At 30.8% G+C, this 12,931-nt stretch overlaps 1 protein-coding gene across 1 annotated transcript; it reads left to right on the plus strand.

Annotated features, from left to right (window-relative positions):
* Positions 1-5,425: 5,425 nt before the first annotated feature.
* LOC127719223 (uncharacterized) lies at positions 5,426-9,188 on the plus strand. The gene is made up of 5 exons (XM_052225240.1): positions 5,426-5,595; positions 6,043-6,128; positions 7,305-7,396; positions 7,844-7,953; positions 8,551-9,188. Exons 1-5 carry the CDS (start codon positions 5,455-5,457, stop codon positions 8,866-8,868), a joined length of 747 nt encoding a protein of 248 aa, XP_052081200.1. The 5' UTR covers positions 5,426-5,454; the 3' UTR covers positions 8,869-9,188.
* Positions 9,189-12,931: the final 3,743 nt, after the last annotated feature.

Below are 12,931 nucleotides of genomic sequence, written 5' to 3' on the forward strand. Positions count from 1 at the left end.
CTGATTGTAATATGTTATGATTTAATTATGTCTATCTGTCTGCTAACAACGGACACGATTTTGTCAAAGATACTTGGGGACAGGACACTTTTTTTTAGCCCGCCCATTTTTTCCTGAAATTTGTTTAAAAAAAAATCTGTTAACTTCAATTATTTTCGCATTTTTTAGTGTGTTATATCAAGGAGTTTATATGAGACATAAAAATACTAGAAATATCTATCAATTCCAAGTTTACTATCCACAGAAGTCACTGATAATAGGATAGTATACATGCATATCAGTGACAGAGTTGATAGTAAACTTTGAATGATAGAAAATTGCAAATACAAGTTATTTCTAGTATATTTATTTTCGTATAAAATAGAAAAACGCAAGAAAGATAAATGAAATTATAAGAAAACAAAAACAATAACAAATTACAGGAACAAAAGGGGGAGGGCTAAAACAAAAGTACCCTGCCCTAATTTCCAACGATTTTTGTTAGAACAGTGTAAGACACGTGACCATCATAACACACATTGAAAAAAATATCTTTAAATTCAAGATTTTTTTGTGGGTAACAAACTTTTTCCTTTAAAGGTTCAAATATGGGTTTTTTTTTCACACCTACTTCAAAATTTCACATTTCCGGGACAAATGTTCTTTCGTGTATCTTTTGTTTTAAAAATACGCTATTTTTAATGTCGTTTTCTTTAATAAACAGTGATGCCGCATTTACCATGAAAGCCCTTCATTACTAAAGCTGTATATTGGTCATTTTCAAAAGAATTTTCGGTACACCCATGCTAAAATTTTGATTTCTAATGGAAAATGCAGTTGTAAGTGTTTAGATGAAAGTTTGAAGGACTTATGAGTCAGAACATTAATAATAAACACGATTTAGATCTATTTTGATAAGATCAAAATATATTTAAGTCCGATGTTTGCGTAATTTATGTGCGTACAGTGTCCGAGTAACACATTTCAAATGATTTTTTTCCTATTTTCTGATCTTCTTGATACATGTAAAAGGGACTTTTTTAGAACGTAAATAATAAATCTAACGAAAAATCGTAACGTCATTATTATTATATGTAACATTTTTTATACAAACTATATTCAATCAGCGTACATGAAGTTCATGTCCATCCTGTTACCACTACTTAAATCAGCCGTTAAAGTTTTCTCTCTATGAATATTGAACTAGTCAGTGTTGATTTCAAAAGCGCAAAGTAACCTAAATATTTAACACAGCACGTTTCTTGTATAACAATGTAGAGAAAAGAAATTTCAAAACATTTAGTGAAAAAAAAATAGTGGGTACTTTTTTGTCATGTCTATGCTGTTACCAACATATTGATTAATTACACCAATAGTATACTTGCAAAAAGTGCAATAACGTGTTGGAAACCAAAATCACAACATAAAAACATTATCACTTCATCAAAGGGAGTAGTTTTTTTCACAACAGCATTCAAAAATGAAGGCTGTTACTATGGTTGCTATGGTTACAGTAAAAGGATAGACAATAGTAAACAGAAACGTCTTTAAAAAGTTTATAATAACATATAGTTGCACACTTAATGAAACGTTTCGTTGTTTGAACACATCTAAAGGTTATATCGTCTTAATCTTCGCAATTTAGCATTTGCAGGTGCAATACTGCTATCGGTAACAGGATAGACAAAAAGGTAACAGGATAGGATATTTCATTAACGTACGTTCCTGTTACCAATAAAATAAAGATAAAAGTAAACCAACGTGCGAGGGATTTACTTGATGTTGGGTTTATTTGAAAGAGAGAACAAATGCTGAACATTATGAATTGCTATCTTAGACTTGCATTACTGGTGGTTATTTTTATAACCTTTGAAAACCAATTTTTAGAGGCATTTTTCAGTACAACATAGAAAATTGGCAAATAATCTATTATTTCACAGACTGAATATAGTAAGAAGTTTTTCCTCTTGAAAACCATCTTATTGGCTACGAAAAATGTTTATTTAAGTTAAATTTAAAAATAGCCGAATCAAAATAAAACTTTCGTAATCGTATAAATTTGTATATCATATGTCATCTTTAGTTTGCAAATGTAACTAATAAATGTTTGATGGCAGTTACCTCAGCTATCGGCTAGGTGATGTGTCTATTAATTGTTTGCATAAAACGGCCAACAGAAAATCAAAGACGAATGTTTTGAAAATGAAATTGCACACAGCAAGACATCATTATTAACCAAATTGGATTTATTCGACGTACCCTAAAGATACATATCTTAACTGCCAACATAATTTTGTTTTTAGGTTAACGATGTCCCTTTATATTTTTTTCTCAAATTTTCATATCTTCAACGGTTTTAATCACTGCCTGATTTCTAAACCAACGGTGTGAAAAAATACAGGATGAAATGGTCATTAATACGTTTTGCAGCTAAATTCAAATTAACAATTCTGATATTTGAAATCTGGACAAATCAATTATATAGTGAATGAAAGTATATATTTATCTACTTTATTGATTTAAGATGTGGTGGCGCCTTCCTGGTAATTGAATCTGCTCAGAAAATAATTCCACGAAGATAAAAAGAAACGAAATTTCTTTTTCAACTTGCCCTGTACGCTTAGAAATAGGTTATAAAAAAGAAGATGTGGTAGGATTGTCAATGAGATAACTCTCCACAAGAGACCAAAGGACACAGACATTAACAAACAGTCGAAGAATTCTTATAAAAACTATATTGAAAAGCCCGACAGATAAATACTCTATCAGATTTAAGAAAAAAAAAAATGAAAGCATCTGTCGGACAACTTACAAATAGATATAATTTCTGAGAATCTCTTATATTATGATTCTATCGATTAATGAATAAATAAAAAAGCATTAAAGATTAAACATCTTGAAACAATTTATTTCTTTATTATCTTTGAAAAGTAAATGATAACTTATGCAGGAGCGGAAAAAGCCATTTTTTAAAGTGTGGGGGGGGGGGGGGGGGGGGGGGTCCCAACCCAGGATAAAGGGAGTCTTCCAACTGCATGTCCCCATTCAACTGCATTGACCGTAAAAAGGGGGGTTCCAACCCCCGGAACTCCCTCCCTGGATCCGCCACTGGTATGTTTAGGTGTTAAATATCCTTATTCTTTTATGATCTAAATTTTGTCGGTTAGCTGTTCTTTTTTCCGTTTTAATAATTATGAACTTTCAATTTTTGGTTGATTAAAAATAAATGAAATTAATTAATGATTTTTGAAACAATGTTTTACCCCACCAAGAATGTCCTTTAATTTAAAAATACTAACCAAAAAAAAGGAGGCATATCATATAAATGAATAAATAAAAAGCAATAACGTACACTTCAATCCGATTTTTTTACCGTAGTTTTCTATTTTCAGTAAAACTACTTGTATTTCTTTGTTAACACGCTTCTTGGTCCTTTCTATCATCGTCTCTGATTATTATTGTACACACATGTTCATTATTTTCAAAATAAGATAAATATTTAAAAGAAAATAAAGACCAATCATTCGCACTTTTACCATGTCTAAATGAACTGTTGCAAAATCAATAGTTATACAATATCAATCCGTTAATTGGGTTTTCAATGCGTAGCTACATGTACATGTAGCTATAACTAAAGTTGTTTGGTCAATTTCAAACCAAAACGGAGGCAAAAGCCGCTAATCGGAATTATTTATTCGTATTCTTTATCTATGAATATTGTAAAATTAAAACTGCGGCAACAACTGAAAATGTTCTACAATTTTACCATATATTTCAATTAAAATATGTGATGTTTACTATAGAACCCTATGGATTTTTTTTTTAATTTTCAAATGACTTTAACTTGAAAACAGTAAGTGATAGACACACGCATTCTCCAGTAATGATCACAGGACAATGAAACAAATATGGTGAGTCCATGTGGGTCACCCCACCCCCTTCAATATCAGAATGTGCTTTTATCATGTAAACGGTCGAGATCCCCACCCATAAACCATATATATTCTTGTATGGGACAATAAAACAAACCAAATGAAATATTGGGGGAGTGCCCGGGGTCACCCCCAACCCCTTCTGTTTGAGAACTTGTGAACGGTCGAGATCCCCACCCCTAAACCATATATATTCTTGTATGGGACAATAAAACAAATCAAATGAAATAAAAGGCGCGTCCCCTGGGGTCACTCTCAGCCCCCCTCCTGTTTGAGAACTAGTAAACGGTCGAGATCCCCATCCCGAAACCATATGAATTGTATGTATGGGACAATTAAACAAATCAAATAAAATAAAAGGCCCGTCCCCTGGGGGTCACTACCTCCCCCTCCTGATTGAGAACTTGTAAACGGTCAAGATCCCCACCTTTTAACCATATATATTCTTGTATGGAACAAAAACCAAATCAAATGAAATAAAGGGCGAGTCCCCTGGGGATCACCCCCTTTTGAGAACTTGTTAACGGTCGAGATCCCCACCCTGAACCATATATATTCCTGTTCCTGTTGAAATAACTATACTTACTAAAATAGAATCTTCTGAATGAAACGGTAATTCAACTTGGATCTGTAACAGGTATCAACTCGGTTTTCTTCTTTCTGGTTTTCTGATTTCTTGAAGATCAATTTTGAAGCTGTGGTAGCACTTATATCTTTGTCCGAATCCGAATAATGAATGCTGTCATATATTCACGTCATTATATATACTGTATTATATAACATTCATAAGTGGTTATATGTTGAGAATCAATAGGAGCCTGTTTATAGAGGATGGGTATCGTGACTATATGGAATCAAGGAGGTTATATGAGAACCTTAAATAACTTCCTTGATGGAATCAAAAGGCTATCATTTTCAAGGACTGCACGGATTTGTCCTTTTATTCAGATTTTTGAACACGGATTATTTGTATACGACAGTTATACATATTCATATCTCTTTATCTCATGTAAATCATCTAGATTTCCTTCTAGACAGGACAAAAAATCTTCAAACCAGTTATAATAGTTTTTCAAATTTTACATAAATAAAAAAAATATACCAAAGAGAGGCAGAAAATACCAAAAGAATATTTCCATGGGAAATTAAAATTCAAACATTAATGAAAATGCTTGAAGTGTAATATCGCCCAAGTTATTTGTTACAATTATTCAATGTTGTTCAATTATAAAAGAGAGTAAACACCTGCGTATATATAAATGTTTATTCACACAATTAATCTTAAAACTGTTGATTAATTTAGATAAATAGATAATAATGTATATGTTATGCTTTTAATCTGTAATAAACACAACTTGTAAAAAGTCAGTGACTCTCATACATTTAGTGTTTTTTTTAGGTACATACAGTATATATTCTGGATGACGTATCTATTTAGTTTTCTAAATGATAAACTTCATTGATTTTGTAATTCATGTTTTTCGAATGATTTAGTTATTTTTATTTCGTTTAGATTGACACTTTAACAAATGAAGTCATCCAAATGAAAAGACAACTGGTAAAAGTGCAAGAAAACCAAAGTAATGTTGAAAAGAAAGTGGATATTTTGATTCAAATGCTACACTCAAAAACAAATGAACCAAAAAAAGGAAGCCAAAAGATTAACGTCCCTGCACAAATTGCAGTAAGTAATTATTCATTGTGCATGTAGGAGGGGATAGCTTATACAATCTTCATTTTTATGTAGTGCAACATAACAATATGCACTAAGTTTGCGAACTTAAAATTCAATACTTTTAGCAAAATGTCATTTATTTTTATTTGTAAACGGATTACAAAGCTAAGTATTGACAATGATTGTTGTCGGCAAAAGATTTGCATACATATTGCACACTTACAATTTGTGTATTAATTGTACAAAAACTGGGACATTTTACAAACTTTGAATACATGTTGTCGTGTTTATTAGAACGTAATATTAATGAAGTCGTGAAGTAAAGAATATATATATTACATTTTGTATAATTTTCGACTTTCTACACATATGCATTACTTCAGTTCTCAGTTTTTTATTTGAGCATGCAATTTAAATTCATTTCAAATGCCTAAGAGCGTATCTTTTCCCTTCCAGCAATCAATAAGGGATGGTTACCAGCAGGGTATCACTGAAAAGGATTTCATCTGGAAAACAAAGAACGAAGCTGGCAGTATTCTTAAGTATGTATATGAAATTAAGGAGGATTTGTTTTTGATCGGTTATTTATTTTTGTAAACTAAGAGGACAGATTATCTATTTTCTGCACTGTTGAAGCAAGATTTTTCATTTTCATTAAAGCAAGGGACTGATTATTTATTTTCACAACTATATTTATAATATTTGAAAACATACAATTTTTAAATTCATTTTTTATTTTGAATAATACATGAATAGTCCAATCATTATGTACCATTTAATCAGAATTAATCATCATCATCTGTAGAAATGAATCTTTTGAATTCCCAACTGCATATACATGTATTGCATACATACAAGATATTAAAGTTTGGCTGTAATTAGTGTCTTTTAAAAGTATTGCAAATCCTTTATGCCGAGCGGAGCGAGGCTAAAAAAAATTGAAGGGTTTTGGAGCCGCTGAAGGCCCCAAGTTGCTATAGAACTAATGATGCGAAATGTGTTTCCCATACCCTTTCTTAATCTGAAAATGAAAGTTCTGTTTTAATCATTTTTTGACAATATTTTGGTCTCAAAGCAACATGTATAGATTCAGTGAGAAAGACAAAGATAAAGCAAATATTTAATTCACATAAGAAGACACTTGCCGTGAAAACAATTTGATATGAAGACAAGCTTTTGGTTTTGAAATTTCCTACATGAGGCATTTGCCTGAATGTAGTTACTGCCATATGTAATAAAAGTGAGTTAAGTGTTCCTGAGACAATATACCTCAAGTTAAATGAAACCCATTTTTCAGACATTTCAAGAATTTTAAATAATATTTATACTTTTATTATTCAAAGATTTGGGAAGTGATTCCCGATTTTTTTTGAAAAAAAAGTTGAATTTTATGAAGAATCTGGTGCAATGTCATGCTCTTAAATAGACCTGCCGAGTTATTTATTTTTAATACATTGCAAGTCAGGTTATTTATTTTCAAACTACCACAGAACAAACCATTTATTTTTGTGATTATCAAGGCTGAGTTATTTATTTTCAAAATCCTCCTGCCCCCCCCCCCCCCCCCCCCCCCCCAGAATATCAAATGGTCGATTCAAACAACATTTTAGCACACATTGATAATTTTACCGACATTTGTTACACTCTTGTTTAAGGAATGATCTCCTTTGGTCAGCTACGATTAACAGTAAGATTATTTTTCAAATTATTTTTTTCAGATATAATTCAGCAGAGAACAAAGAGATGTCCGGATTCATCATTGAATTCGTAAAAGGCCAATATCCTGACGAAGTGGAGGGTGTTGTTAGAGGTTTGTAGTACAAAAATGTAATAATTAAAAAATTGGCGAAATTGCAGTTCTGCAGTACAATTGCTTTGAAGACATGTTTAACTGTCATTAAGAATGACACCGTACAACATTGTAATAGTTAGGACGAGGAGAAAAGACAAGCTAATTTTCATGATGTCTAAAAGGGGGGGGGGGGGGGGGGGCGGTTCGCTATAAGCAGACACTTTCAGTAATATTTTGAAACGCTATATAATTTCCATATTATAAATAAGTTTTATGTTTAACGAATCACTTACTAGCAAATGCATAATATCATGTAACTTTAATAGATCCATTTTGATTTCGATCATATCACATCAAAACATTCTACCATGGACTACCAAATGACACGGTTTAGTCTCAATTCGAGAAAAGCAATTATTTTATTTATTATTTTAAATTGCATTAAGTAGATGTTTTGTTTTGTAGAAGGAATAAAGACAAATTTTGAATCGTTCAAAGCAAAGAAACGAAGAGAAGAGACTGGTAAACAAGAAGAACATAACAAGAAAATGGCTGTGTACAGCAGAATGAGAAGAGTAAGAACTGTTTTTTTTTTTATTATGGAAAACAATTTGGAAAAAAAAAACCCTGTTTCTTGGATTTCTTTAATCTGTATTAGTTCCAAAAAAAAGCAGTGGTATAAAGATTTCTGATACCTCAGTTGTAATTTTCAGTAATCTACATACAGTCCATAAATTACAGAAGCGGATTTAGACAGGAGCTTTATTTGTTATTATATACTTATATCACTCTAAAATAGGGACCCCTTTTAACTTAATTCATTTTCTTTTTGCTTTTTGCTTTTTGCTGATTTCCTATTGTGACGCTACAATAAAATGGTGACTATTTCTAACGACGTCAGATATATGATCACATACTAGTACTTACATCATTTTGCAGATTAGTGAAAAAGAATGTCTACGTAACATCTAAAAATCAAAATAGAAAAAGCGGCGCTTTTTCACAAAAAAAACTTAAGATTGCTTTTTGCTGGACGTTATTGTTTATAAAAATAATGATAATAATAATATCTATATTGAAAGAGAGTTATTACGGCATATATAGAATCTATCTGTATGTATTCAAAATGAAATTAAAGGAATTTTCATTTGAGCTTTATTTTATTTTGTTAGAAATTAAACAACAGAAAAAAGGCATTAAAAGAAAAATCCAGTACGCCAAAGGAACAAAAAGAAACAGTCATGCAAAGTATGGAGATGCAGTATATGTCTTCTGAACAAACAGATTCAGAAGACGAAGGATCGTTTATCGTCAGACCTCTGCCTTGGAGGTCTGACGATTTTGACAAATTAGTAAAAAAACTAGACCAAAAACATGATGGAAAACTAACCAAGAGAAGCAGACGGCAGCATAATAGGCGAAAGGTTGGGGCAGTTTCCTCAAGGAAAAAACCAGAAGTCGTGCCAGGACATGAATGGGTGTTTAGATAGTAAAAGTCATTGATTAAACTTTTCAGTCATCACGAAATCAAATAGATGCGAACAGAAAGACAAAAAATACACCTTCATGTCGGATGTCAGCATACCGTCTTCAACAACAACAAGCGGTTCGTAGGAGGATGTTTTGATAAAAAATAGTAAATATTAAGTGCTTCTTGAAACAACAGTACTGTCGCAATAGGCAAAACTATCTACAAATAACAAGAACAATACACATGTCATTTGCAAAACAAAATTATTACCTTTTTGATTTGAAACCTAACATCACGGAAAATATATGTAAACAATTATCATTTTATAGAATTGTCATGTCTAGATGGAAAACCTTGTTGCTTTTATTTAATATATAAGTGATACCGCGGAAACAAGCAGTGTATTTTATTTGCACACAGTAGTAAATTTTTTAAGACAAAATGGAAATTCTTCGAAATAGTAAGAAACTTCGTATATATCAAGTTTCAATATTTTAAATATTTCTTTTTTGCGTAATTATACAATATTAACATGAAAAAGCTATATAGCAGTAAATTGTATCTGGTATCCTGATGTAAGCAATCATACAATGCATGTATACAACAGCTGGTTTTACATTAAAAATCCTTGTCTTAGTGGTGAAACTCTTCATTGTGTATGTTACTCATTTGTGTCCACGCGAGCATAATCAAATATATATTTTAAACATACAGACATGTAACTAGGATCTAATTTATTATGTGATTTTTTTTACAATTGAATTAAAACAGTAAGCAATGAAAGGGAAACAACTCTTGTTAAAATAAGAATATTTTTCGTATCTTTAAAAAATTGAAGAAATTTTTAAAGTTTAATATGAAGGGAAATAAAGGTATATTCAAAGTGCAGACATAGAATGTTGCTTTAATTCAAACCTTATTCAAGCGTTACAAAAATAATATAAACGAATGTATTACACTTATTACAAGTTATGTCAGTTGAAAAGTGATTAGATGGATATTTTGAATATATAAATGTTTAAGAGAGAAAAAATTAGCAATTACAAAAAATAAAAATAAAACAATGAAGAGAATAAACAACATGAAAAAATCGAGGCTTTTTTCACTATGGGATAACGGGCGTTACAATGAAAAAATAATAACTACGATACAGCAGCGGGATATTCAGAAGGTTTTTGTTTTAACTCAAAAGTTTATACGTTCATAATTATTAAGATTCTTATAAAAAATAAGTACGAAGATCTTGATTTTTTTTTCTTTTATAAGAAGGGGGTTGCATATAAATAGGTGCTTGTTAAACCCTCCAAATTAGGTTGGATTTCATTATTCAGCTCGATTTTTTGTATTCAAAGGGAAATAAATCTTTCTATTCAAACAGTTGTTAGTTGAATTAGAATCAATTAGGTCATACAATGGAAACAACCACAACAAAAGGATTCTTCAAATATCGTAATGTTTATTATATTTAAATGCTCAGTCCTTTTACATCATGAAGATGATACAATTAAATGTTACGTTTTATGTATGTTTTATTGTTCCTTAAAACAGCTATAACAAAAACAATCAAAAATGCATAAAATTAGAGTTTTATAATTCGATATGTATGCAGATGTTTTTTTTTCAAATTATTGTAGAAAGGAATGTTAGTTCTTTCATATATCATGTATTTGTAAATTGAAAATAACGAATAAATTTAGTTAAGACTCTAGACAATTGTTTTTTTTTTATTCAGGATTTCGCCTTAGTTAAGCTAATTCTCCATTACAGGCAGCTTTTTAATGACATTTCCAGTTGCTCCTCTCACTGTAATTATCTCATATTTTGAGGCAATCATGAGTCTTTGATTCGAATTATTGGTTGAGGCAACATTGGGTGCACAATTTTGCTTTTGTTTGTAATACTGAAGAACTTTTGCATAAACAAATATGTCATGCATTATAATAGAGTTTGTAAGAACTGTAACTGGTGATATATGGATGAAAACTGCAAATATATACTGTTTTCTGTGGTGAATTTGCAGATCAATTGACATATATTTGGTGCAACAAACACGGATATTACACAGATTTGTTTATAGTATATGTAGTCAAAATGAGTTTAAATTTGAAGTAAATCAAGTTATATCACACATTAAATCTTTAAACTTGGAGTTGAATCTAATTTCAATTTGCATTAAATGAAAGTTTATTGTTGTATTAAATTTTGCAACTCGAGGTTAAATCAGATTTAAAACCACAGTAAACAGCTTTCTGTTTGGAATATCTTTGACTTTAATTTGTAGTAAATCATGTTATACAGGTTTGCTCTACATTAAATTTGAAGTTGTATGTCTATTAAACTTTGTTAAATTTGAAAATTACTGGACAGTAAATCAGGTGTCGATTCATGAACTTACTGCGTCCAGTAAACTATTTGTAAACTACTATTAAACATTGCGTTTACTTGAACTATAAACTACCAGAAAAAAAATAAACTCGGAAATTACGACTGATTTTCAAGTAGTTTATTGTTTCCTTAAACTAATACTTTCATGCAGTGCGCCGCGTGGACATACTTCGTTAGTTAACTTCAATTTTCGCGTTTACTATTATTACGTTCACGCGGTCAAAATGAAAATTTCTAATGTCTACCCGAGTAAATGGGCGTTTACTCTGTGTCCGTTTAGTCAATAGTAAACGGGCGTTTACTTCAGATTTCACAAGTTTATTTTTACGTGCACCTAAAAGTAAACAGGCGTTTACTACAGATTTCACAAGTGTATTTCTACATGCACTTGAAAGTTAACGCGCGTTTACTTTTCGCGTTAACTGATTGTGTGAATTAAGAAATAAACTTCGTGTTCATTTGTACATTTATATTAATTAAAACGACTTGTATCTTAATATTTTACGTACAAGTGTTTCAAAACAGAACAATTCAAAAACACTTTAAATTCGAAATATTAACTTTTATTAATTACAAAAAATCAGTTCAAATAATTTTGCTGAGTAGCAGATTTTCTATATTTTCTTTTCAAAAGTTACATGTACAAATATCGAGGCGGATAGAAAGGTTATCCAACACATCGGAAAAATATTTGTATATGATGGGATATAAACATCATGGTTTACGTTGCTTCGTTCCCCATTTTTAACAGTCTCTTCCTAAATATAACTCTATGCATTTAATACATGGATTTTTAATCGTAATTCACCTTGTTTGCCTTTGATTAACATGATTTAAGATTCTGTTTTGCCAAATGTTCAATCGAAAGTTGTACAGTGTATATATAGGGATATTGATAAGGCGTTGTATAAGTATGTACATTTTTACCATCTCGTCAAATTAGACAGACTTATCCATAACGATTATAAATGATATCTGGGACGTCCGAAAAATATACTCGATCTGAACATGAAAAAAAAATATTTGCCCCTGGACGTTAGGCTACAAACGAAATCAATCAACCGCCATAATATATTAACAGTACACTATTCCAAGAAGAGAACTTCTCATACTTTTCTTTATAAGTTACTTTAATTAGTCATGCCAGTGTTGGATGATGCCGTTAAATATTATAGTTTTGTTTTAAATACAAACCATCCCAAACTACTGACTTAAGTGACAGTTCATTATGCAACTATAAAGATTTCCATAATAAAGTGCAAATATGGTCAGTTTTGGTTGATGCGGACAAATAATTTTGTTATACGAGTCAGTCTGAGGTATGAAAACTACTGATATTTGTTTACGATTCAAGATTTTGAATAAAAATAGGACATGCTGGCACTATAAATTGATGCGATCAAAATTTTGTAGTCATTGTTTTCTAATATAACTGTCATTTGTATTATACACTCCTTCCTGACCTAAAAATATAACTGATTTACTATGCAGCTACATAGATTCGCATGATATAGTGCAAAAATGGTCGGTTTTGGTTGTTGCGGACAAATAATTTTGTTATACGAGTCAGTCTTAGGTATGAAAACTACTGATATTTGTTTACAATTCAATATTTTGAATAAAAAGAGGACATGCTGGCACTATAAATTGATGTGATAAAAATTTCGTAGTCATTGTTTTCTAATATAACATGTATA

This window comes from Mytilus californianus, unplaced genomic scaffold (genome assembly GCF_021869535.1).
Source record: "Mytilus californianus isolate M0D057914Y unplaced genomic scaffold, xbMytCali1.0.p SCAF_106, whole genome shotgun sequence".
Classification (NCBI taxonomy): Eukaryota; Metazoa; Mollusca; class Bivalvia; order Mytilida; family Mytilidae; genus Mytilus; species Mytilus californianus.

Excerpts from the sequence above, each read along its gene's own strand:
- LOC127719223 (XM_052225240.1), top strand. The coding sequence starts at position 5,455 with ATGAAAAGACAACTGGTAAAAGTGCAAGAAAACCAAAGTAATGTTGAA. Across the intron at positions 5,596-6,042 it reads ACGTCCCTGCACAAATTGCA|CAATCAATAAGGGATGGTTA; the intron begins GTAAGTAATTAT and ends TTTCCCTTCCAG. Across the intron at positions 6,129-7,304 it reads GAAGCTGGCAGTATTCTTAA|ATATAATTCAGCAGAGAACA; the intron begins GTATGTATATGA and ends TATTTTTTTCAG.